Genomic DNA, 25743 nt, shown 5'->3' with positions numbered 1-25743 from the left:
GCCCCCTGCTGGTCTCAGTCGTCCGCTTGAGAAGGTGTGGTGTACTGTACAAATTGTGTACAAGTCATTGGTGTATGGGTGCATCGCAATAATCTAAAATGGCATCCTTTTGTAGGCATTTTCAGATGACTGCATACCAATTGAAGAAGGAATAAATAAATACTTATATCGTGTGGAAGAGTAGTAGAGACTCCGACACAAATGGATCTTCAAATAAGAGCAACAATATTCTTTTCCTAGTGTTATTCATGGAGTCAACGGTCAAAAGAGCTGCTTACACCCGCCCTCTTTAAAAGACTAAACAAAATAGCATTACTCTGTTGAAACGTTTTATTTCTTTGTAAAAATGACAGTAAATCAAGTGGATAGTAACTGTAAACACAAGGCTACTATGAGCTACGGAAGTCATATACATACCTTTAGAGGTCTGAAAGAACTAGGATAATTTGCTATTTTCAGGCTGCATGAAACATCAGTACTTCCCATATTTGTACAGTTGCCTTTTTTAAATCTGCTGTAGCTCATGCAATTCACTTTAAGTTTGTTGGAAGTTTAACAAAAAATATGAAAATGGCAAAATAACAATGTTGCTTGTTTAAAAATTTAATTTAAAACTGCAGTTTTTATTATGTACTGGGATCCCTATACTGGTCAATTGAGACAAAGAAAAACACTATCAAACAAGAACAATGATGTATATGAATATACAATAACAAATGGCCCAATCACATACTTGTATAACTACTCCTCTTATAACTACATTCTGCGATCAACCTTTTAAACCAGTATTAATTTCCTTATGAGAAACAATCATGTTGGTCTTTAGCCAAATTAAAAAATTAAACAAACGGGTAGCACACAGGTGATATCTGATGAACCAAGTATCTTTTACTCAATTAAGGTGATCAGAGTAACAGCTTTTATTTCACAAAAAAATACGTATCATGTATTTGTAGTAAAATTTGGGAAAATGCGAAGGCCATGTTTTATTTATGCTCATCCAATATTGATCAATCAAAAAGTAGAGAAAAAAAATAAGGACCGAAATGACTACCATGGCTCCCTTTTTAGTCGTCGTCAAAATTCTGTTGTAAAAGGAAGTTAGCAGCCAAGTTCTCATTCTTCTCACAGGCAAAGTAGGCCTGTATAACAAGTCCTTCAGGGAATCCTAGGGCTTTTAGCTGTAAAACAAAACAGACAGAGTCAATATTGAAATGACATAAACAACATTCCTGAATAGCGATGACAGGATTGATATGACATTCCTATTCCCATAAATAGGCATTTATTCATGCATCTTCAGTTGAAAACAATGCAGTCTGAAATCAACACGTCGCTAAACCCTTTACACTAGTGAGAATTGGCCAATATGGGTAGGGCTAAATTGAAATGTTTTTTAAAGAAATATGAAATACCTATGCACAAGCATAGTAGCAACTGAAAGGAAACAGCTGAGATTATAGGAACATTTGACCCAAGCTGAGGACAACAGTTCACCTGACAAGACTGAATCCAAACATTACACTGATGATTGTGTTCAATTTGCATTTAGTGTAATTTTCACTGCATTCGTTGATCAAATCTGAAAATACTCTGGACACATTCAGTAACATAAGAATATTCTTGGAAAGGGTGGGGTAGGTGCAGACGAAAAAAATACAATGGTTTGAGTGAGAGGACTAACTGGTGTCTCCAAGTGGCCACACAACTCTCCAAAGTGTGCACAGTTCCTACGTAATTTCAATGCACAAAATAGAGTAATGTTTTTTCTCTCCTAGCTGTGCCGTTGAGGAATTAGAGCAAGCACCCTTGTAGTTTTGTTTGGAACACAACCCCACATGCCCGCCATCCAACAATTACTGTTGTTTACACAATCCATGGCACATTATGAATTTCAATTAGGGTTGAATGGAGGGAACCCGGATACCGAGATTTACCGCACAAAACCACTCCCCTTTCCCATGATAAATAACTGAGAAACCGGTAAATTATAATTAAGAAATAAGGCCCGAGTGGGTGTGGTATATTTATTTAACTAGGCAAGACCGTTAAGAACAAATTCTTATTTTCAATAACTGCCTAGGAACAGTGGGTTGACTGCCTTGTTCAGGGGCAGAATGACAGATTTTTACCTTGTCAGCTCAGGGACTCAATCTCACAACCTTTCGGTTACTAGTCCAACCACTAAGCTACCTGCCACCCCAACGGTTAAGGGGTGTTCTTAAGCACGACGCAACGCGGCGTGCCAGGACACAGCCCGTAGCCATGGTATATTGGCCATATACCACGAGATGCCTTACTGCTTTTATAAACTGGTTACCAACGTATTTAGAGCAGTAAACCACGGGTTTTGTCATACCCCTGATATACAGTCTGATATACCACGGCGGTCAGCTAATCAGCATTCAGGGCTCAAACCATCCAGTTTATAAAATTATTTATATGAACAGCATGGCGTGAAATGTAACTGTTAAATTATATGCAATGTTCACAGCCGTCATCTCTACGGCCTCTGCATGATGAATCATCAACGTTCAGGGTGGTGACAGATCACCCACCTCATTATGGAGCGCAGTTCACGATGCACGTACACTTTTTTCTGACAAGTAGACCTACATTTGCGTAGTCTATGCTACAGTAATAAAGACTGAATGCGCGTCTAATACACCCATCTCCATCTTGCTTTCAGGGGTCACCATATTTAATTGTAAAGATTTTTTTATTGCAGCTGCAGAGTGAAAAACAGCCCATCACGCTAACATCATATTAAATCTGTGCACAAGCGAGCAGTCTAGCAATTCCTTTCAAATTGCATCCATAACACATAATCCTGTTCTAGATTGATATACAGTGCATTCATAAAGTATTCCGACCCCTCTACTTTTTCCACATTTTGTTACAGCTTTATACTAAAATAGATTCTTCAGTCATCCATCTACTAATAATACCCCAAAACCACAATGCATTTTAAAAAAAAATGTTTGTAAACGTATGAATAAAAAAATGAAATCATTTAGATAACTATTGAGGCTCTGTACTAGGTACTTTGCTGAAGAACAAGGCTCCGGGCAGCCGAGCGGAAATGGAGGAAAACTCGCCTCCCTGCGGACCTGGCATCCTTTCACTCCCTCCTCTCTACATTTTCCTCTTCCGTCTCTGCTGCTAAAGCCACTTTCTTCCACTCTAAATTCCAAGCATCTGCCTCTAACCCTAGGAAGCTCTTTGCCACCTTCTCCTCCCTCCTGAATCCTCCTCCCCCTCCCCCCCCTCCTCCCTCTCTGCAGATGACTTCGTCAACCATTTTGAAAAGAAGGTCGACGACATCCGATCCTCGTTTGCTAAGTCAAACGACACCGCTGGTTCTGCTCACACTGCCCTACCCTGTGCTCTGACCTCTTTCTCCCCTCTCTCTCCAGATGAAATCTCACGTCTTGTGACGGCCGGCCGCCCAACAACCTGCCCGCTTGACCCTATCCCCTCCTCTCTTCTCCAGACCATTTCCGGAGACCTTCTCCCTTACCTCACCTCGCTCATCAACTCATCCCTGACCGCTGGCTACGTCCCTTCCGTCTTCAAGAGAGCGAGAGTTGCACCCCTTCTGAAAAAACCTACACTCGATCCCTCCGATGTCAACAACTACAGACCAGTATCCCTTTCTTTTCTCTCCAAAACTCTTGAACGTTCCGTCCTTGGCCAGCTCTCCCGCTATCTCTCTCAGAATGACCTTCTTGATCCAAATCAGTCAGGTTTCAAGACTAGTCATTCAACTGAGACTGCTCTTCTCTGTATCACGGAGGCGCTCCGCACTGCTAAAGCTAACTCTCTCTCCTCTGCTCTCATCCTTCTAGACCTATCGGCTGCCTTCGATACTGTGAACCATCAGATCCTCCTCTCCACCCTCTCCGAGTTGGGCATCTCCGGCGCGGCCCACGCTTGGATTGCGTCCTACCTGACAGGTCGCTCCTACCAGGTGGCGTGGCGAGAATCTGTCTCCTCACCACGCGCTCTCACCACTGGCGTCCCCCAGGGCTCTGTTCTAGGCCCTCTCCTATTCTCGCTATACACCAAGTCACTTGGCTCTGTCATAACCTCACATGGTCTCTCCTATCATTGCTATGCAGACGACACACAATTAATCTTCTCCTTTCCCCCTTCTGATGACCAGGTGGCGAATCGCATCTCTGCATGTCTGGCAGACATATCAGTGTGGATGACGGATCACCACCTCAAGCTGAACCTCGGCAAGACGGAGCTGCTCTTCCTCCCGGGGAAGGACTGCCCGTTCCATGATCTCGCCATCACGGTTGACAACTCCATTGTGTCCTCCTCCCAGAGCGCTAAGAACCTTGGCGTGATCCTGGACAACACCCTGTCGTTCTCAACTAACATCAAGGCGGTGGCCCGTTCCTGTAGGTTCATGCTCTACAACATCCGCAGAGTACGACCCTGCCTCACACAGGAAGCGGCGCAGGTCCTAATCCAGGCACTTGTCATCTCCCGTCTGGATTACTGCAACTCGCTGTTGGCTGGGCTCCCTGCCTGTGCCATTAAACCCCTACAACTCATCCAGAACGCCGCAGCCCGTCTGGTGTTCAACCGTCCCAAGTTCTCTCACGTCACCCCGCTCCTCCGCTCCCTCCACTGGCTTCCAGTTGAAGCTCGCATCCGCTACAAGACCATGGTGCTTGCCTACGGAGCTGTGAGGGGAACGGCACCTCAGTACCTCCAGGCTCTGATCAGGCCCTACACCCAAACAAGGGCACTGCGTTCATCCACCTCTGGCCTGCTCGCCTCCCTACCACTGAGGAAGTACAGTTCCCGCGCAGCCCAGTCAAAACTGTTCGCTGCTCTGGCCCCCCAATGGTGGAACAAACTCCCTCACGACGCCAGGACAGCGGAGTCAATCACCACCTTCCGGAGACACCTGAAACCCCACCTCTTTAAGGAATACCTAGGATAGGATAAAGTAATCCTTCTCACCCCCCCCCCCCTTAAAAGATTTAGATGCACTATTGTAAAGTGGCTGTTCCACTGGATGTCATAAGGTGAACGCACCAATTTGTAAGTCGCTCTGGATAAGAGCGTCTGCTAAATGACTTAAATGTAATGTAAATGTAAAGCACCTTTAGTAGCAATTACAGCCCTGAGACTTCTTGGTATGAAGCTACAAGCTTCGCACACCTTTATTAGAGAAGTTTCTCCCATTCTTCCCTGCAGAGCCTTTCAAGCGCTGTCAGTTTGGATGGGGAGCGTCGCCGTACAGCTATTTTCAGGTCTCTCCAGAAATGTTCGATCGGGTTCAAGTCCAGGCTATGGCTGGGCCACTCAATGACATTCAGAGACTTTTACCGAAGCCACTCCTGCGTTGTATTGGCTGTGTGCTTAGAGTTTGTTGTCCTGTTGGAAGATGAAGCCTGAGCCTGTTGGAGGTCCTGAGCGCTCTGGAGCAGGTTTTCATCAAGGATCTCTCTGTACTTTGCTTCGTTCATTCGATCCTGACTATCTCCCAGTCCCTGAAAAACATCCCCACAGCAGGATGCTGCCACCAACATGCTTCACCGCAGGGATGGTGCCAGGTTTCCTCCCGACGTAAATGCTTGGCATTCAAGCTAAATAATTAAATCATACCAGATGAAATCTTGTTTCTCATGGTGTGAGAGTCCTTCTCATGGTGTGAGAGAAAATACAAGCAGGCTGTCATGTTCCATTTACCTAGTAACAAATTAACAGTCCTTTCTGAATGTCTTATTCAGAACCGATTACAGTTGAGGAAGAGTCCTCCCTTCTTTAACTGACCACATGCCTTCCGACTGACCAATCTATGGACCTCTACCATTAAGGCCTGATTGGTGGAGTGTTGCAGAGATGGTTGTCTTTCTGGAAGGTTCTCCAATCTCCACAGAGGAACTCTGGAGCTCTGTCAGTGACCATCGAGTTGTTTGTCACCTGCCTGACCAAGGCCTTTCTCCTCCGATTGCTCAGTTTGGCCAGCTATAGGAAGAGTCGTGGTGGTTCCAAACTTCTTCCATTTAAGAGGTCATAAGGTGAATGCACCAATTTGTAAGTCGCTCTGGATAAGAGCGTCTGCTAAATGACTTAAATGTAAATGTAAATGTAAGAATGATGGAGGCCACTGTGTTCTTGGGGACCTTCAATCCAGCAAACATTTGTTGGTACCCTTCCCCAGATCCGTGCCTCGACACAATCCTGTCTGAGCTTCACGCACAATTCCTTTGACCTCATGGCTTGGTTTTTGCTCTGACATGCACGGTCAACCGTGGGGCCTTATAGACAGGTGTGTGCCTTTCCAAATCATGTCCAATCAATTGAATTTACCACAGGTCAATCAAGTTGGAGAAACTTCTCAAGGATGATCAATGGAAATATGATGCATCCGAGCTCAATATTGAGTCTCATAGCAAAGGGTCTGAATACTTATGCAAATAAGGTATCCGTTTTTCCGTTTGAATAAATATAAAGCTTTTTTTTTTTTTTTTTACCTGTTTTCCCTTTGTCATTATGGGGTAGTGTGTAGATTGAGGGAAAACATATTTAATAAATTTTACAATAAGGCTGTATAACATAAAATGTGGAAAAACAGAAGGGGTCTGAAAACTTTCCAAATGCACTGTATACAGTGTATGTGACGTAGTACACCATTTTTGGTGCCCACTTTTGGCTCGTGAGCGCTACTTTCAGAACTATTGGCTAAAAACAATACAAAAGTTCTAGAGAATCGCTATGTTTACTCGATTTATTTAACTTTCTTTTTAAATCATATATATTTTTTAAATAATTAAAATAAATCAGCATTTCTGTAAATTATTTAGCTAACTAGCGAATTTTCAACTGTAGCCACTTCAACAGTCATCTTGGCTTGTGAGATTCCCTCCTTTCTTACCCTCTCAATGGCCTCCTTCTCCTGGGGTGTGACCTGAATATAGTTCATGCCACTTCCAGCCTCCCCACCGACCCCCACTCCAACACCTCCTCCACCACCTACTCCCCCTCCTCCTCCTCCCTGACCCCCCTCCTGGGCTGGCTCGTTCAGCATCTGGATGAACTGCTCTTGGTGGCTGCTGATTTGCTGAAAGGGAAACAGACAAACAGGATTGCGTTCATTAGGGCACACAACAGAAAAACAACGGAAAACAGGCCTTTCTTATTAGACCGATTCCAAGTAGTCCCTTCTCGCTTTACTCAGTTTCCCTCCGTTTGGTACATAATGAACACACCCATGGAGAGAGTGATCAGGGGTTTGTTCAGGAAGGAGCAACAGACTCAACGTTCAGATAGAAATGCATTGTACAGATCAGGTAAGTTTCATATGAGCCAACTGTTAGTCACAGTTCTACACATGACATTTCTACCAGCAACATTGAGTGCAGCCCCTCTACAAATGAATCTGATGGTTTAGATTTGGTCAACGCACCAGTCCAGGCCAGTGGTTCCAAGAACCTTTGATACCTACAACATTGTGAACATTTCACATCATTGAATAAATCCCAGGTAATTACAGCTGACCAGAGGTTGGTTTGAGGCTGAACACATTCTGCTTCCCAAATGGCACCTTATTACCTTTATAGTGCATTACTTTTGACCAGAGTTCACATAGGGCTCTAGTCAACAGTAATGCACTATAAAGAGAATAGGGTACCATTTGGGACACACAACAGTATCACAGAGGGGGTCTGCTGCTATGCCTTCAGGCTCTGATCTCATCCCTTCAATATGCATGAGAGGCCTGGGGAGCTAAATGACTCAGACAAATGTATTTGGCAGAAGGACTAGAATTCCATCAATTCCACCAAACTACAAAATCGTGGAATAATTGTCTATCATCAAGAGGCCAGAGATTCGGGAGTATATCGGAGAGACGGACTGTAAATCGAGGCGTTTGTGTGAGTGTGTTGTCCATACTTGCAGAAGCTGGGGGTTCTCCCTCCCTATCTGCTGTAGTAAGGCAGGGAGCAGAGAGGGGTTCTGCTGGATGATCTGTCTCATCTGGAGAAACTGGGGCTGGTTAACCAGGAACCCCAGAGGGTTGGCTGGAAACACAGGAGAGGGAGAGAGGGGATAGGAGGTCACGCCATAGAAGGACAATGGCACTGTTCTATTTCCAATCCACACAGTTTTATGTTCCATTTCCATGTTCTATTTCTACAGGTCCATTTAGTATGTTCTTTGTTCCCAAAGTTCTACATTCCTCTTCCACACAGCAGCACACTAGTGTTATAAACTCCAGTATGCCAAACCGTTTATGGCATCGACAATTGATACAGTGCAGCACATAGGGCATCTCTTTATTATTCGAAGGAAAATAATAGAAAGCCGTCAAATACTATTTCTGTGTGCACTGCATACAGAAGTGTTGTTACACATGTGCATGCGTATAGTGGAGAAGCAGGCACACACACCTCCTGTTGCAGCGCTGGCTAGGGAGCCTGTGCTGGCTGGGGTGGTCATACTGCCTGTGTTCAGAGCTGGAGTTCCTCCACCCACAGGGGGCACCACTGGGTCAGCACTTACATGGCCCTCCTCCCCAGCTGGGATCCCCTGAAGAACAACCACAGGAGATACATTAGAGCTGCCAGACAGGGTGGAGGAATCTAGCACCATCATCTCAGCTCGAAGGAACACATGGATGAAAACCGTCAAAGAGCACAAAAAAAAACATGGGATATTTTGAGTCAATGACCACGTTAACATGCACACCAATATACCGTTACTTTTCGGGATACTCAAGTATTATGCATTTGTGATGACAAACATCAGATCCCGTTTACAATAACCCGAAAAATCTTGTATCCCGGTTATGAGAAACCCGGAAAAGACACGCTGATCTGTGGCATGTAAACATCTTATCCCATTTACTGTTTTTTTTGCAGTCTGCGCAGGCTCAGTTTTGTATATCATTGGTGTTGTGTGAGGTTATCTAATTCTCAAACAAATAATTTTTAAAAAAGTAGGCTACCCGCACAGTTCGATCCACCATAACTCCATAATGTATTTTGCTGATACTCCGAACAGGATCGTATAGCCTACTGCCTACTTTCACCCCAAATTTAGACAACTTCCTGCTTATAATGTCTGACACTTTGTAGGCCGTATTATTATTATTATTTCTGTAGGCCATTTGTTTGTCAACTAGCCAATCGTTAGATACATGCAGCTTCAATTCTGTCATAAATTGTTGCCCCAGAAGAATAAATAAAGTAGTGCTCAACAGAATAATGTCTTACATTGACAGAATGAATGCATTAGTAATCTAGTTAAACACTGCTGAATGTATTTTAGGGACTAAGGAATAAATGCAATAACTCCAAAACAGTGGAGAGATTGGTCCTGTGCAAAATGTCCAAAAGTTATCCGTTTGACTGATTTTAAGGGAATTAAAAAGCTGAGAAAACAATGAAACACGTTTCAGATAAGACTTCAGTTCGTCTGGGAGCATATTTTATGTGGTTCTTACCGTCTGCTTGCATAAGTGTCAAAGACAACATTACAGTAGCATTCACATTTTCGGGGGAGACATGCTGAAAGAAAAAAGAAAAACCTGAAATATCACATTTACATATATATTCAGACCCTTTACTCAGAACTTTGTTGCAGCACCTTTGGCAGCAATTACAGCCTTGAGTCTTCTTGGGTATGACGCTACAAGCTCGGCACACCTGTATTTGGAGAGTTTCTCCCATTCTTCTCAGCAGATCCTTTCAAGCTCTGTCAGGTTGGATGGGGAGCGTCGCTGCACAGCTATTTTCAGGTCTCTCCAGTTGGAAGGTGAACCGATGCCGCCAGGTCCTGAGCACTGTGGATTAGATTCTCTCTGTACTTTTCTCCGGCAAACTTTCCTTCGATCCTGACTAGTCTCCCAGTCCCTTCCTCTGAAAAACATCCCCACAGCATGATGCTGCCACCACCATGCTTCACTGTAGGGATGGTGCCAAGTTTCCTCCAGACGTGAGGCATGGCATTCAGGCCAAAGAATGGTCAGAGAGTCCTTTATGGGCCTGCCGCCAGCTCCAAGAAGAGTCTTGGTGGTCCCAAACTTCTTTCATTTAAGAATGATGGAGGCCACGGTGTTCTTTGGGACCGTCAATGCTACAGACATTTTTTGGTACACTTCCCCAGATCTGACACAATCCTGTCTCGGAGCTCTACGGACAATTCCTTCGACCTCACAGTTTTTGCTCTGACATGCAGTGTCAACTGTGGGACCTTATACAGATAGGGGTGTGCCTTTCCAAATCATGTTCAATCAATTGAATTTACCACAGGTGGACTCTAATCAAGCTGTAGAAACACCTCAAGGATAATCAACGGAGACAGGATGCACCTGAGCTCAATTTCGAGTCTCATAGCAAAGAGTTTAAATACTTTTGCAAATCTTTTTTTATATTTTTAAACATTTATTAAAAATAAACACATCTAAAAACCCGTTTTCGCTTTGTCATTATGGGGTATTGTGTTTAGATTAAGATTTTTTTTATTTAATCCATTTAAGAATAAGGCTGTGACTTAAAATGCGGAAAAAGTGAAGGGGTCTGAATACTTTCTGAATGCACTGAATATTACGCTACATAAGGTAGCCCTACAGTCAGTGTCCATATTTCAGTTACTAGTCCATTTAACCCATATTAACTTAATTTGGAATATTCTGTTTATTAATGGATACTCGTGAGTGGGATATCAAAATGTGCATGTAAACAGCTTATCCCGAACAATACCTTAAGTGGAATATGAGCTACTATCGAGCTACTATCCGGAATACTGTGCGCATGAAAACGTGGTCACTGTCATATTATATCACTTTTAGACTAAACCATTCAGAATAAAAAAGGGGTGTCAAGACTGGAGAAGTGGATGGAGTGATGGGAGGTACATACTGTAAGCAGGTACTCCACAGCTCTGTCTGGGTTGTTGAAGCTGGCTCGGAGTGATGCCACCACCTGCTCCCTCTCATAGCCCATCAGCATCATCTCGGTCACCATGTTCTCATATGATTGGCCTGTCACTAAGGAGCAGGAAGAACAACCGACCAATCAGATGCCATTTTGATCAGGGAGACTCTTGAAAACTTCAGATGACATTCACTATGATAAACAGCCTAATGAAAACAGAGATAGATTTTTTTTTAATGTGAAAGGAATAGCCCTAATATATATATATATATATTTCTACAGGGAAGACAATATTAAGACATAGCTATAGACCTAACTACAAAAGAGAAAGTCTGTTTTCAGATTATAATTGGGTTAACTCATATCAGGAGGACCATTTACCTAGAGCAGAAGTTGCCTCCTCGAACATGTTCACATTGGCCAAGAGACCAGACGAACTGAAAGAGAAGGCGTATAAAGCTGATGAGAGTACTGTTCCATTTGACCATGATCTGTTCTCATAAAATACAACCATTAGGAGATATTAATTATACTATAACAGACACTAGCGAAATCTAAAACGTCCCCATTTCCAATAAGAATGCAATCTCAGTTAACGTTTTGCATGTGGCTACTGTCGAACATGACCCTGGAAACAGCAGGTTCCTATTAATGACCCAGGCCAAATGTAACAGTGGCTACATCCCAAATGGTACCCCCCTACTTCCTATGTGTAGTTCAATAATTTAGAGGGGGGGTAGTGCACTATAGGCAATAGGGCTCTGGTCAAACAGTGAACTATATAGGGAACAAGACCAGGGCCTGTGAACAAAACATTAGGGACACCTTCTCAATATTCACTTGCACCCCCTGAGGATCTCATCTCGGTACCTAATGGCAGTAAGGCTGCCTCAATTTGTCTGGGCAAGGTGTCGAAAGCGATCCACAGGGACGCTTTTGACTCAAATGCTTCCCACAATTGTATTGGCTGGATGTCCTTTTGTTGGTGGACCATTCTTGACACACAGAAAATTGAGCATGAAAAACCAAGCTGCGTTGCAGTTCTTGACACATTCAAACGCCAGGCACTTACTACCTGTTCAAAGGCACTTCAATCTTTTGTCTTGCCTATTCACCATCAATGGCACACATGCACACTCCATGTCTCAATTGAGTCAATGCTTAAAAATAATTATTTAACATGTCTCCTCCCCTTGATCTACAATGATTCAAGTGGATTTAACCAGTGACATCAATATGGGATCATAGCTTTCACCGGGACAGTCTCATGGAAAGATTTGATTAGTTTTGTACACTGTGTATACGGAATAGGTTTGCAATTTGAGAGCCATTGACTGCCGACCCAGCCCTACCTGGTTGGAGTTGATGCTGGGGCTGAGGTGTTGGAGGGCCTCTCCTCAGCTGGTTTGTCCTCTGGTTTGCCCCCCTCGGGTGGGTTATCGGAGCCTGACAAGGCAGCAGCGGGTACTGTGGGGACTGTAGTGCTGGAGGTGGTGGTTGTGGTAGCACTGGAAGGCTGGGCAGCTGCTGGGGCTGCTTTAGGCTACATAGAGAAAAAGGGGAATGTCCAGTGCTCAAGGTTGGCCTCAACAGCATATTTTACTTAAAAACATAGGCCTATAGGTGATAGAGTACAAATTATTTTAGCAACATGGCTTGTCAGGTAAGAAGCCTGTGATCTGATTTAGGCTACAGACATGGACTCATTGAATACTGATTGGCAGTAATAATTACCATTTTAGGCCACTATCACTTTGAGGTAGCAAAAAAATAGCAAGCCATCTTAAAAAGGAAATTATAGTTAGAAAGTTCTACCCGATGACATCAAAAGGTAAAACAGATTTGCGCAGTGGGGAGCACTTCGAAATACCCTCTGGCTAGAAACGCGTTTTAGGTTATGAAAAATCACAGTTTAAAACTTTAATCCTACCCTGTGATATCACAGAGAAACATATATTTTTTTAGGACCTTTTGTTAATATATCTTTATCCACAGATCATAGAAAGGCTCCATTTTCACATTTGTAGACACTAGTTTGGTGCGGAGCTGAATACGAGGCTGAAAAGTGGCAGAATTGCCCCTTAACTCCCAGGCTGCTCATTTTGATAAGTAACATTTTTCCATCTGAAGATTTAAAAGAACAGGTTGCACAATATATTTCCACAAACCTAACATCGTGGATTGATGATAATCAAAAACATTTTAAAAAGTTATTTATGCAAATGTTGAATGTTGATTTGAAAAAAAAAGTTGCGAAAATACATCAAATACATCAAAAAGTAATATACCAACAATACACTGTGGCTTTGACATTCAGAGAGGAACGGCCTGCTGGTGGCGGCAACACACTGTTTACCGGCATGCATGTTTGGTCAAGAGGGGAAGAAAGTCTTACTGGGTCAGGGGAACCCCTCGTGCTTCAGTCATATGAGGGCCTCACTTTGTCCCGAACGATTACACTGGCTACCAACAGTGGAAGAGTGTATTCGCCATGAAGCTGAAACCGGTTCTGTGCCCACAGTCAATGTAGGCTCCAAGTCCACTGACACCATCGGTGTTACAGCGACATGGCGGGTGGCTTCAGTGATGGATGTGAAAATCGGCTAAGGTACTAAAGGGCCCTAAGAGTTGTCATGTTATGTTTTTGGTAGATAATAAAAACAAAGTCAGCTATCTAAGTGCACCGGGCCATGAAAAAAAGAACTGGCCCACTCACACAGATACAATAACTAAAATCAACAGAATACTCTATGTTTTGCAGAAATGAATGGTCAAATATCATAATCGGATGACATTGTTAATTTTCAAGGTCCTTATTTTTGTTGAACTGCCTGAGCTTTATTGGCCAATATAACTTGCAGGATATCAATGGTAGCAAATGTTCCCTACATTTTTTCCCTCACCAAGCACATTTCAGGTCTGCTGAGCACAAACTGGAACACTGAAAATTGTAACTTCCGGCGCACGTTTACTGTGAACACAGAGGCAGTACTCGCTTTAAGTTAGTAGCTTACTTGACCACTTAAAACTGTGGCTCTTTGATCATAATGTAGGCCTACCAGAGTGGTATACAATCAAAAAAATAATAATAGAAACTGCATCACATGGACTTCCAGATGGAGCACTACACGTACAAGAGAAAGAGTGATGGTGTGTACATCATCAACCTGAAGAAGACATATCTTGGAAATAGCCATTATTGTTCAGCCTACAGTAGCAGCCAGTGTGGTGTTCAATGTAGGCCTACATTCCATTACTTTTATTAAAAACATGCAGGGATTGACATTGACCCGTTTATCCACTTGTCCTTCAGACCAGGTGACTGAAAATGCCTATTGACTACTTAGCTTATTCAAGCCCGTCTCAAAATACACTGCCCCTTTTAAGACAAAGAAAAGCTCTTTACCTGACTCACTTTCAAAGATGTCTAAAATTAACACGTTTGCTGCTCTTTGTCGGAAGCAATCACTCCCACATTGTTGACTACAAATGATCTATAAACTTGGCTAATAACTCACTATTTAGCGAAGGATATGAACAAATGTCAAATGTGCACTTCGCTTACATTTAACTCTGATCTCAAAACAAAAGCATCTACTCATGACCGCTCATGCTGTAAAAAAGCAATCCAGTTCAAAGTGAATGGCACAGATCCACATATGGCAATGGTGTACTTGCATATACAGTACCAGTCAAAAGTTGACACCTACTCATTAGTTCTTTATTTTTACTATTTTCTACATTGTAGAACAGTGAAGACAAACCTAAACATAACTCTTAATTCAGTAACCATTAAAAAAATATATAAAAATATATTTTATATTTATAAATAAATATATTTTATATTTGAGATTCTTCAAAGTAACCACCCGTTGCCTTGATGATAGCTTTGCACACTTTTGGCATTCACTCAACCAGGTTTCACATGGAATGCTATTCCAAAAGTCTTGAAGAAGTACCCACAAATACTGAGCACTTGTTGCTTTTGGTTACTTTTCCTTCACTCTGTGGTCCAACTCATCCCAAACCATCTCAATTGGATAGAAGTCAGGTGATTGTGGAGACCAGGTCATCTGATGCAGCACTCCATATATTGGTCAAATAGCCCTTACACAGCCTGAAGGTGTGTTGGGTCATTGTCCTGTTCAAAAGCAAATGATAGTGGGACTAAGCGCAAACCAGATGGGATGGCGCATCGTTGCAGAATGTGCCTTGAATTCAAAATAAATCAGACAGGGTCACCAGCAAAGCACCAATACACCTTCTCCTCCATGCTTCACGGTGGGAACCACACGGAGATCATCCGTTCACCTACTCTGCGTCTCACAAAGACACGGCGGTTGGAACCCAAAATCTCAAATTTGGACTCATCAGACCAAATGACAAATTTCCATCGGCCTAACATCCATTGCTCGTGTTTCTTGGCCCAACCAAGTCTCTTCTTATTGGTGTCCTCCTGTAGTGGTTTCTTTGCAGCAATTCGACCATGAAGGCCCGATTCACGCAGTCTCCTCTGAACAGTTGATGTTGAGATGTGTCTGTTACTTGAACTCTGTGAAGCATTTATTTGGCTGGAATCTGAGGTGCAGTTAACTAATTAACTTGTCCTCTGCAGCAGAGGTAACTCTGGGTCTTCCTTTCCTGTGGCGGTCCTCATGAGAGCCAGTTATCAGGGCTTGATGGTTTTTGCAACTGCACTTGAAGAAACTTTCAAAGTTCTTGACATTTTTGTTATTGACTGACCATGTATTTAAAGAATGATACTATCATTTCTCTTTGCTTATTTGAGCTTTTCTTGCCATAATATGGACTTGGTCTTTTACCAAATAGGGCTATCTTCTGTATACCGCCCCTACCTTGTTGCAACACAACTGAATGGCTCAAACACATTAAAAAGGAAAGAACGTCCACAAATTAACTTAAGGGACACCTGTCAATTGAAATGCATTCTAGGTGACTACTTCATGAAGCTGTTTGAGACAATGCCAAGAGTGTGCAAAGCTCATCAAGGCAAAGGCTGGTTACTTTGAAGAAGATTTGTTTAACACCTTTTTGGTACTACATGATTCCATGTGTGTTATTTCATAGTTTTGATATCTTCACTATTATTCTACAATGTAGAAAATACCCAAAAATAAAAACCCTTAAATAAGTATGTGTGTCCAAACTTTTGATTGGTACTGTAGGCCTACTGTAGCGCTGATTGGGTATGGTGCACCGGTCTGTGTAGAGTATGGGCTTGAGTGGTGCCTGTCAATGCAATAGAATCCTACTCCGATGCTTTCTGCCTACAACAAAATCTCTTGCATAGTTAGTCTGCAAAACTAAGTCTTGCATAGTTTGTTTTGTTACGTTGCATTGAAAGTGGTTAATATTACATTGATTCGATCACAATTCCAACAGTAAGGGAAACGTTGATAGGTTTTAACGGACAAAACTCTAGAAAGTTGAGGTAAGTTCAATCTCGTACAGGCTGATATTTCTTCTGCGTGGCAGTCCCGGGGATGGAAAATTGATGGTAGGACAATGTTTGTTAGCCATTATCTGAATTTACTGCTGCTATTAGTATCACTCTGGTTAGCATGTGGCTAGCTAGAACTACAATCTGCCAACAGAGTTTGTGTCAGTTTGGTTACAGACATTCAATGTCTACGATGCTAAAGGTTTATCTTGATTTTGTGTAACAGTGCGAGAAATGCTGATGTGCTGAACTGCTAATAAGTGCTGTGTTTCAAGACTACTAGCGGTTAGATGGTACGAGTCAGAGTAGGTGAGAGGAGTGAGAAGCAGAACGTGCCCAATTTGACTGGAGCGCCGAGCGAGACTCCTAAAGGCTGGAGGGTAGGCCTTCTCGACCCCTCAAATAGCGCACATCATGAGCTCAGGGCATGCTAAGCCCCGCATGCATTTGTAGTTTATTTTCATAAAGAAACTGAAGACACACAAAGTGCAAAAATCAAGGTGACTTAAAAAGATGACCAAGAGTGGGAGTGCGGTGATGTAATGTCCACAACTAAAGAATCAGTGGAATCTGAAAAGGCCAGTCTCCCGAAAGCATGATGGTCTACTTACTACATGCTAAAAGAAAAGAACGAGATAGGTAGCTAAATTGTCAATATAGCGCATATTCCAACTTAAGGAGTTTTCCATTTTGATTGGGTTATTTTGCCTAAAAACCTTAACCTACCTATAGATTTATTTTATAATAATAAAATGCATCCCTGCCCTGAGTGACAAGTGGCCAAAAGTGTGTTTAGCATCCCAGTGGCTCTGCAAGCACGGAGAGGATATTCTCCGCTGCTGGCCTGCTCTCCAGGCACCATCGCATGAGCCTGAAGCCATAGACTGGCCAAACTCATGCTTCTAAAAATGAATTCAAAAAGGCACTCTAGACTGAGCCTAATAAGGCATTTTTTGTTTAATTTGTATTGAATTCTAAGTCATAGCCTACATGCGCAATTTATAGACTAATGATTTAATACAAAAAAAAAACATTTAAATTTCTAAGTGCTTAATGTCCCTCACTCCCTACCAGCCTAGGGTGTCGCACTCGCAAATGCTTCAATGTAATTTCTTTGTACGGACAACAAACACAATTGCATTTTAATCTTTGGCAATTTGAATGCACATAGATACAGTCATGAGAACCTGAGGTCCATTGTCGTGACATTCATCCACCGCAATCACCTCATGATAATGCACGGTCCCATGTAGCAAGGACCTGTACACAATTTCTGGTAGCAGAAAATGTCCCAGTTCCATGGCCTGCATACTCAGACATGTCACCCATTGAGCAGGTTTGGGATGCTCTGGATGACCATGTACGACAGCGTGTTCCAGTTCCCGCCAATATCCAGAAACTTCGCACAGCCATTGAAGAGGAGTGAGAACATTCCACAGGCCACAATCAAACAGCCTGATCAACTCTATGTGAAGGAGATGTGTCACACTGCATGAGGCAAATGGTGGTCACACCAGACAGACTTTTTTTTTTATCCACGCCCCTACATGTTAAGGCATACAGTGCCTTTAGAATGTTTTCAGACCACTTGACTTTTTCCACATTTTCGTTACGTTACAGCTTTACTCTACAATTGATTTTAAAAAATGTAAAGTTCCCTCATCAATATATATCGACACACACACAATACCCCATAATGACAAAGCAAGAACAGGTTGACCTTTTTGCTCATTTATAAAAAATAAAAACTGAAATATGACATTTACATAAGTATTCAGACCCTTTACACGGTACTTTGTTGAAGCACCTTAGGCAGCGACTACAGCCTTGAGTTATTTTGGGTATGATGGTACAAGCCGGGCACACCTGTATTTGGGGAGTTTTTCCCATTCTTCTCTGCAGATCATCTGAATCTCTGTCAAGTTGGATGGGAAGCATCGCTGCACAGCCATTTTCAGGTCTCTCCAAAAATGTTCTATAGGGTTCAAGTCCGGGCTCTAGCTGGGCCACTCAAGGACATTCAGAGACTTGCCCTGAAGCCACAGCTGTGTTGTCTTGACTGTGTGCTTAGGGTTGTTGTCCTCTTGGAAGGTGAACCTTTGCCCCAGTCTGAGGTCCTGAGCGCTCTGCTGAAAAACATCCCCAAAGCATGATGCTGCCACCACCATACTTCACCGTAAGGGATGGTGCCAGTTTCCTCCAGACGCTTGGCATTTAGGCCAAAGAGTTCAATCTTGGTTTTAACAGACCAGATAATCTAATTTCTCATGGTCAGAGTTCTTTAGGTGCCTTTTGGCTAACTCCAAGCGTGCTGTTGTGCTTTTAACAGACAGTTGTGTGCCTTTCCAAATCAAGCCCAATCATTTGAATTTACCACAGGTGGACTCCAATAAAGTTTTAGAAACATCTAAAGGATGATCAATGGAAACAGGAGGTACCTAAGCTCAATTCCGAGTCTCATAGCAAAGGGTCTGAATACTTATGTAAATAAGGTATTTATTTTTAATACATTTGTTAAAAATTAAAAACCCATTTTTCCGCTTTCTCACTATGGGGTATTGCTGAGGATTATTATTTATTCATTTAAGAATAAGGCTATAACGTAACAAAATGTGGAAAACGTCATGGGATCCGAATACTTTCCGAAGGAACTGTATGTGACCAACAGATGCATAACTGTATTCCCAGAGGTGTGGAATCCATAGATTAGGTTCTAATGAATTTATTTCAATTGACTGATTTCCTTATATGAACTGTAACTCCGTAAAATCTTTGGAAGTGTGTCATGTTGCATTTGTATTTTTGTTCAGTGTAGATACCCATCACTAGAAGATGTCCACTGCATTATTAGGTCAAATCTTGGCCAGCTAGGGGAAATACTGTTGTCCTTGCTAAAGTTTTTGCTTACTGATCTGAGTCTACGGCAATAATCAACAATGATGGCGCTGGAAAGACAACTTTTGGTAGGCGTTGATGTCGATTGATCCCTTTCATAAATGAAAATGCATCAAAATGTTGGTTTGACAATATTTTCTATCTAGAGCTTTGTTGTCAAATAATGATCATGGCTATTCCGTGCCAGTACAGTAGTGTGAAGAAGCTAGCTAGCTAGCTAATCAGATGGGTGGCTTTCAGACCACTGACATCAGAAATAACACAAGGTCAAAGGAATAGTCATAGCTTATTACAACTAAATAGTAAAGCAACAGTTTATACAAATTAAACAAACCAATGGCGCAATCAACTAGCAAACAACGTAGCTAGTCAAACTAGCTAGCTGCCAATGTGGCTTGAAAACAAGTAATCCATGGTAGATATAACACTTGCATACATATTTACAACTAAATAGCTAAAGCGACATATTACTTTATATCTAGAATTATATATTAGCAAGCTAACTATGTCTTACTGTTTAAGCAGAAAAATATCTTGGTCGGTTTTGAATCCCTTAGCAGTGGAGCTAGCCCTCTCCAGTTTGTAAGCACAAATCCGAGGTTCACTCTCGTCTTGGCCCGGGCTCTTTTTGTTTTCTCTGCTGGCTCTCCAAAGTTCCATGTTACTTTGGGTTATAGGGACAGATGTCAGATTCTCTCAATAGCTTACTCCTCCTCTGGCTTTTTCATCCAATGGGTTTTGAGAAGGAGACGAGATGACGCAATTTAGCTTTTCCACCTGTCTCAGTCTGAGTCAATGAACTTGTGGTGGAAACTCGTCATTCATTACGCACAACACTAAATCTGTCGGGGAAAAACCAACCTGACAGAGAAATCGAATACAAGCGGTTCAGGTAGGCTGGAGGCACAATATTGTTACTGTTGAATCACACTGGATGACCACTACCGACTTGGAGCTTTTGAACAAAGAAAATATAAAAAGAACATAATGCAGCTTTAAAAAATTAAAGATTCCACTATTCCATACACCAACAAACAGGAATCTCAAGGCCACAGCCTCTTGCCAATTATCACTATAGACTAGAGGTCGACCGATTAATCGGAATGGCCGATTAATTAGGGCCGATTTCAAGTTTTCATAACAATCGGAAATCTGTATTTTTGGGCGCAGATTTTGCAGATTTTTACATTTTGTTTTATTTAGATGTTTTTTTTATACCTTTATTTAACTAGGCAACTCAGTTAATAACACATTCCTATTTTCAATGATGGCCTAGGAACCGGTGGGTTAACTGCCTTGTTCAGGGGCAGAACGACCGATTTTCACCTTGTCAGCTCGGGTATCCAATCTTGCAAACTTACAGTTACCTAGTCCAACGCTATAACCACCTGCCTCTCGTTGCACTCCACAAGGAGACTGACTGCCTGTTATGCGAATGCAGTAGAAGCTAAGGTAAGTTGCTAGCTAGCATTAAACTTATCTTATAAAAAACAATCAATCAATCATAATCACTAGTTATAACTACACATGGTTGAGGATATTACTAGTTTATCTAGCGTGTCCTGCGTTGCATATAATCGATGCGACGCTGTGGGATGATTTAACAAAAGCGCATTTGCGAAAAAAGCACAACCGTAGGACGACTGTACCTAACCATAAACACCAATGCCTTTTCTTAAAATCAATACACAGAAGTATATATTTTTAAACCTGCATATTTAGCTAAAATAAATCCAGGTTAGCAGGCAATATTAACCAGGTGAAAATGGTATAATTTCTCTTGCGTTCATTGCACGCAGAGTCAGGGTATATGCAACAGTTTGGGCAGCCTGGCTCATTGCGAACTAATTTGCCAGAACTTTACGTAATTATGACATTACATTGAAGGTTGTGCAATGTAACAAGAATATTTAGACTTAGGGATGCCAACGATAAAATACCGAACTGGCAATACTATAGTGCCTATAAGAACATCCAATAGTCAAAGGTATATGAAATACAAATGGGGTAGAGAGAAATAGTCCTATAAATACTATATCAACTACAACCTAAAACCTCTTACCTTGGAATATTGAAGTCTCATGTTAAAAGGAACCACCAGCTTTATATGTTCTCATGTTCTGAGCAAGGAACTCAAACGTTATCTTTTCTACATGGCACTTTTACTTCTCCGACACTTTGTTTTTGTATTATTTAAACCAAATTGAACATGTTTCATGATTTATTTGAGGCTAAATTGATTTAAAAAAAAATGTATTATATTAAGTTAAAAAGTGTTCATTCAGTGTTGTTGTAATTGTCATTATTACACATTTTAAAAAACATTTTATTTAAAAAATGAATGAGGAGTTTTTTTTGATCCTCCAATAATCGGTATCGGTGTTGAAAAATCATAATCAGTCGACCTCTATTATAGACATTCAAACTGTGCAGAAGGCACATATTGTAGCTCTGCGGTGAGAAGCTCCATTACATGAACTGTTGCTGCACCTGTGAGTATAGGGAGCGGAGATGTAACAGATTGCAATCCACTCCGCACAGCGGGATTTAATCTGCATTCTGCCTGTCTTCTTAGTGATATTGAGGTGCATGTGACAGGTCTGGGAAAATATTGCTTCAAGGTGAACACACACACAAGCTACACACACGTCCAATGACATGGAAAGTTAATTAAGTCCATCTGCCACTATCAGTGGTTGTCACTGTGTGTGTGTGTGTGTGTAGCATGTTTATGATGGATTTGAAAATAGTGAAGCGTATGTTATGTATTCAGGTCTCCACCCCAATGAAAGGCATGTAATTTCATGGACAAATCGCAACGTTTCTAATCCCTTACCTTTGCCACCATGACGACCACAAAGTTCTTCTCATCAATCTTATACTCCTTGAGGGCTGTGTCATCATTTAGGATTTTCCCTTCAAGCAACAAACATGAAGATATTAATTTATCAACCGACAATTCCACAATAACCCTGACATTCTTTGCCATTGAAATTGCCAGAAACCCATCCCCATCACCTATAAGGTTAATTCATAGTGGCGAAGAAACATTAGCATGCCACATACACAGATTGAACACTATTGCTGCAATCTGCATTCCCGTAACATAATTACATGAAAACATTGAGATGCCACAGGACAAGCCAACAGACATGTAATTATATTGTGACAGCGCAACGACTTATGCATTTCTATCTGTCCTCATCAAACTGTCAGACAAGAGAGAGCAGGGGAATGCAAGACTGAAACTGTACCTGCATATATCAACTTTTGTCCAGCAACAGGAAAACCATCTTTTCCCTTCTCATTCTCAATTTTTTCCTTTAAGGTTTTTACCTGTAAAGAGAGAAGACGACAGACAAATCATAAAGAGAACGAAGTCCATTGCGAGAAGCATATGATATGTCTCAGTTTACTGGTTAAATGGCTGATGATTAGGCTAAAAGAGATAGCTATGAAACCAATTAAACAATTCAAAGTCTGGTGCCCGAGTTCTCTGAGAGAGGTCTTATAATACTAATACTTGGCAACTAACTACACACTGCCTAAAATAAAAACAGTTTATGATTGACAACTTCTCGGAATTCTGGGTCACGCCAATAGGCCACTGTCAATGACTCGGGCAGAGGAGAGGTCTCTGCACTAACGTTAGATAACGACGTCCGCTAACGTTAGCTAATATTCGCCTCGCTAATAACAACCAAATGCCGACAGTATCTAGCTAGCTACAGATGTGTCAAACGAAGTTAGATCGCTACAGTAACGGATCAATTATTTGGATTATCAACATTTAGCCAGGTTAGCTAATAAACTATCCAACTGCTTCATAAGACACGTGAGGCAGCAGCTGTTTAGCTAGCTAGCTAACGTTAGAATACATAGCTAGCTAACGTTAGGGAGCTAGCTAACTACGCTAAACTCGAAAGTTGTCGTTTTGAATAAATATATATCGTTAGAGCACATTGTGGCTATCCATGGCAAAAGTTATTGAATTAGCCATGGCTAGTTAGCTAACAATGAGTTCAGGTTGAGAAACTTGAGACAATTAGATAGCGAACTACCAACACTTACCAGCTAATGCTAGCATTAGTCAGCTACCGCGTACACTACCACTACCAGTTTTGCCAACATAAAATCACAATGGGTGTATTTGCAGTAACGAACAACCTACTTTGTTAAGTAACGTTACTAAGAAACTTACCAACGTTATCTAGTTACTTGACTGGGGACTTAAACATGTTGAAGTTGCTTTGCTAACGTTAGCCAGCCATGTCAAACTAGCTAAGAATGCAAGTTAGCTTAGCTTGTTAGCCAACGCAACGGTAAGTTAGACGAAGTCCTCCACCCCTTCAACAAATGCATGGTTTCAACTCACCGTCTCCTCTGCGTCTATGTCGATTTTAAATGTCTGCTGTTGGAGAGTTTTTAATGTTATCTGCATTTTGGCGGCGAGCAATTTAGCTTAGGTTTCTTAACTTGTTTCACCCCGTACTCTTTCCGAAGGTGTAGTTAGATTTGATGCTATTTTCGCTAGCTCGTCATAGGTTGCTGCTCTGGTATTATGCCGCCACCTACTGTGTGGGGTGAAAACTGGGGAACTTTAACGCAGAAAAAGCACGGGGAAATACGGAAAGGGTGAGGAACAAAATCGAACATACACAAAAAAATCTATGTACTCCTTTATTCAGATTAAAATGCATACGCAGATCCCTACAGGCTCTGGGGTCTAAATTGGAAAATCATCTTCAGACCGTATTCCCTGCAAAATGTTGGCCTACCAGGGAACTGTGGGTTAACTGCCTTGTTCAGGGGCTGCCTTGACCGCTCTGGGATTCAATCCAGGAACCTTTCGGTTACTGGCCCAACGCTCTAACCACTAGGCTACCTGCCACCCCAAATTGCACTGCCTCCACATATGAGACCTGCTGGACAGCCCTGATTCTTGCTATTTCGACCTCCTTCGCCCTTACAGGGCCATCCTAAACTCGGGAACATGGTTCCCACCACAATTGCATCATCGCGTATCCACTAACTCTTCAACAACATATTTATTCCGTCTGCACACACCTGCCACATCGCCAAACTTTTTGTAATTACGACGTTGCAACGGAACGAAAAAGCTTTCACTGCGTATCTCATATACCCCAGCTTTTCATGTTTCTGGATAAACTCTTAATCAAATAGCAATAACACGGGTAGGTTTTCCTTCTTCCTTCCATCCACTATAAAGTTCAAGGGACGTGCCTCCACTACCCCCGGACCTGGTACATGGTGATTATGACATTGAGCCTCAATTTCCACCGAGATGACACCTTTTGCCGATTCCCTGCTCAGAAAGTCAAAGCTTTCCACTTCATACTCCCATAATTTCCCCAGCCACAATGCACGTTCCTTTTGTTCTTATGAAAAAATAAATCAACACCATAACATTCCTGGTAATGCTGGCCGACTCAACTCAGTGCGTCCTCCACCTAACCCAAGTGCGTCCTCCACCATCTGTGCAACAACAATTGGGTCTCCCAAAAATGCATCCTTATCGATGAATCGAACTCTAACAAGGAATGAGGCAACATAGCACTGGGCAAAGATGTCCTTTCAATGTCTAGTTTTGATTTACATTTGGTTAAGTTGCCATATAAAGTTAATTCAACGTGAACCCCCCCAAAAAAGAAAAAAGTACGATGTGACTGGATTCAGGTTATAAATTGAATGAAAATAAGACTAAATTCCCTTACTTTGATGACTTTTTGCAAATCCAATCAGTTTCTAACTTTTTTGTTCAAATGACGTGGAGACAACGTTGATGCAACCAGTTCTTTCCCAGTGGGATTAGACCGAGCCTCAACTTTATTTGCAACTTTATCTCTTTTTCTCAATTTTCCAGTCAGTCTTCAACTCACTTCCACCAACTTTACTGAACGCTCCATAAGACTCAAACAACAAATCCACTTCTGCCATTAGTTGTCATCAGAGGCTGTCCACCACCATTACGCTTTTGCCTTTTCAGCCTAACCATAAACAAACCTTTACACAAAAAAACGATTAGGCATACGAGTTGTCGTGATGCGAGTGTGACGTGCACGAGACCTGAGAAATGTAGTTATCATCCATCCATTCATTCATTCATTGGTAGCAGTACATCACAGAAGCAGATCATCATCATTGGCGCATCAATCATAATTTCCGGCTGTTAGTGACAGATTTAAGCTGATTTAAGGGTGCTATTTTCTCAGAATAAAAAAAAAAACATTCTAGTTTCCTTATTGCACTATATTATAAACGTTTTTAAGAGTTGTAACTTTTAGGCTGCGCTACCCTCCTTCCTGTATCCAGATCTACCATCCTTACGCACCTCCCAAATAGGCCTATTAGCATATTGAATGCGCGGCACAGGCTGGCAAAACCCTGGATCATTGTTACTCTTAACTTCCGTGACGCATACAAAGCCCTCCCCCACACTCCTATCAGAAAATCTGACCACAA

At 42.0% G+C, this 25743-nt stretch overlaps 1 protein-coding gene across 1 annotated transcript; it reads right to left on the bottom strand.

The window, feature by feature from the left end:
- Positions 1-868: 868 nt before the first annotated feature.
- On the bottom strand, positions 869-23795 carry LOC115106105 (UV excision repair protein RAD23 homolog B-like). Its single transcript, XM_029628673.2, has 10 exons — positions 23636-23795; positions 22515-22596; positions 22097-22176; positions 12257-12447; positions 11286-11341; positions 10890-11017; positions 8418-8556; positions 7921-8048; positions 6902-7087; positions 869-1181 (listed from the first exon to the last, which is right to left on the bottom strand). Exons 1-10 carry the CDS (start codon positions 23699-23701, stop codon positions 1068-1070), a joined length of 1170 nt encoding a protein of 389 aa, XP_029484533.1. The 5' UTR covers positions 23702-23795; the 3' UTR covers positions 869-1067.
- Positions 23796-25743: the final 1948 nt, after the last annotated feature.

The sequence above is a fragment of the Oncorhynchus nerka genome, linkage group LG4, assembly GCF_034236695.1.
Source record: "Oncorhynchus nerka isolate Pitt River linkage group LG4, Oner_Uvic_2.0, whole genome shotgun sequence".
In the NCBI taxonomy this organism is placed as follows: Eukaryota; Metazoa; Chordata; class Actinopteri; order Salmoniformes; family Salmonidae; genus Oncorhynchus; species Oncorhynchus nerka.
Note: the sequence above shows the minus strand (reverse complement) of the source record. Positions and strands in the feature narration are given on the sequence as shown.

Excerpts from the sequence above, each read along its gene's own strand:
- LOC115106105 (XM_029628673.2), bottom strand. The coding sequence starts at position 23,701 with ATGCAGATAACATTAAAAACTCTCCAACAGCAGACATTTAAAATCGAC. Across the intron at positions 22,177-22,514 it reads ACAAAAGTTGATATATGCAG|GGAAAATCCTAAATGATGAC; the intron begins GTACAGTTTCAG and ends TGTTGCTTGAAG. Across the intron at positions 1,182-6,901 it reads AGAAGGAGGCCATTGAGAGG|CTAAAAGCCCTAGGATTCCC; the intron begins GTAAGAAAGGAG and ends TTTGTTTTACAG.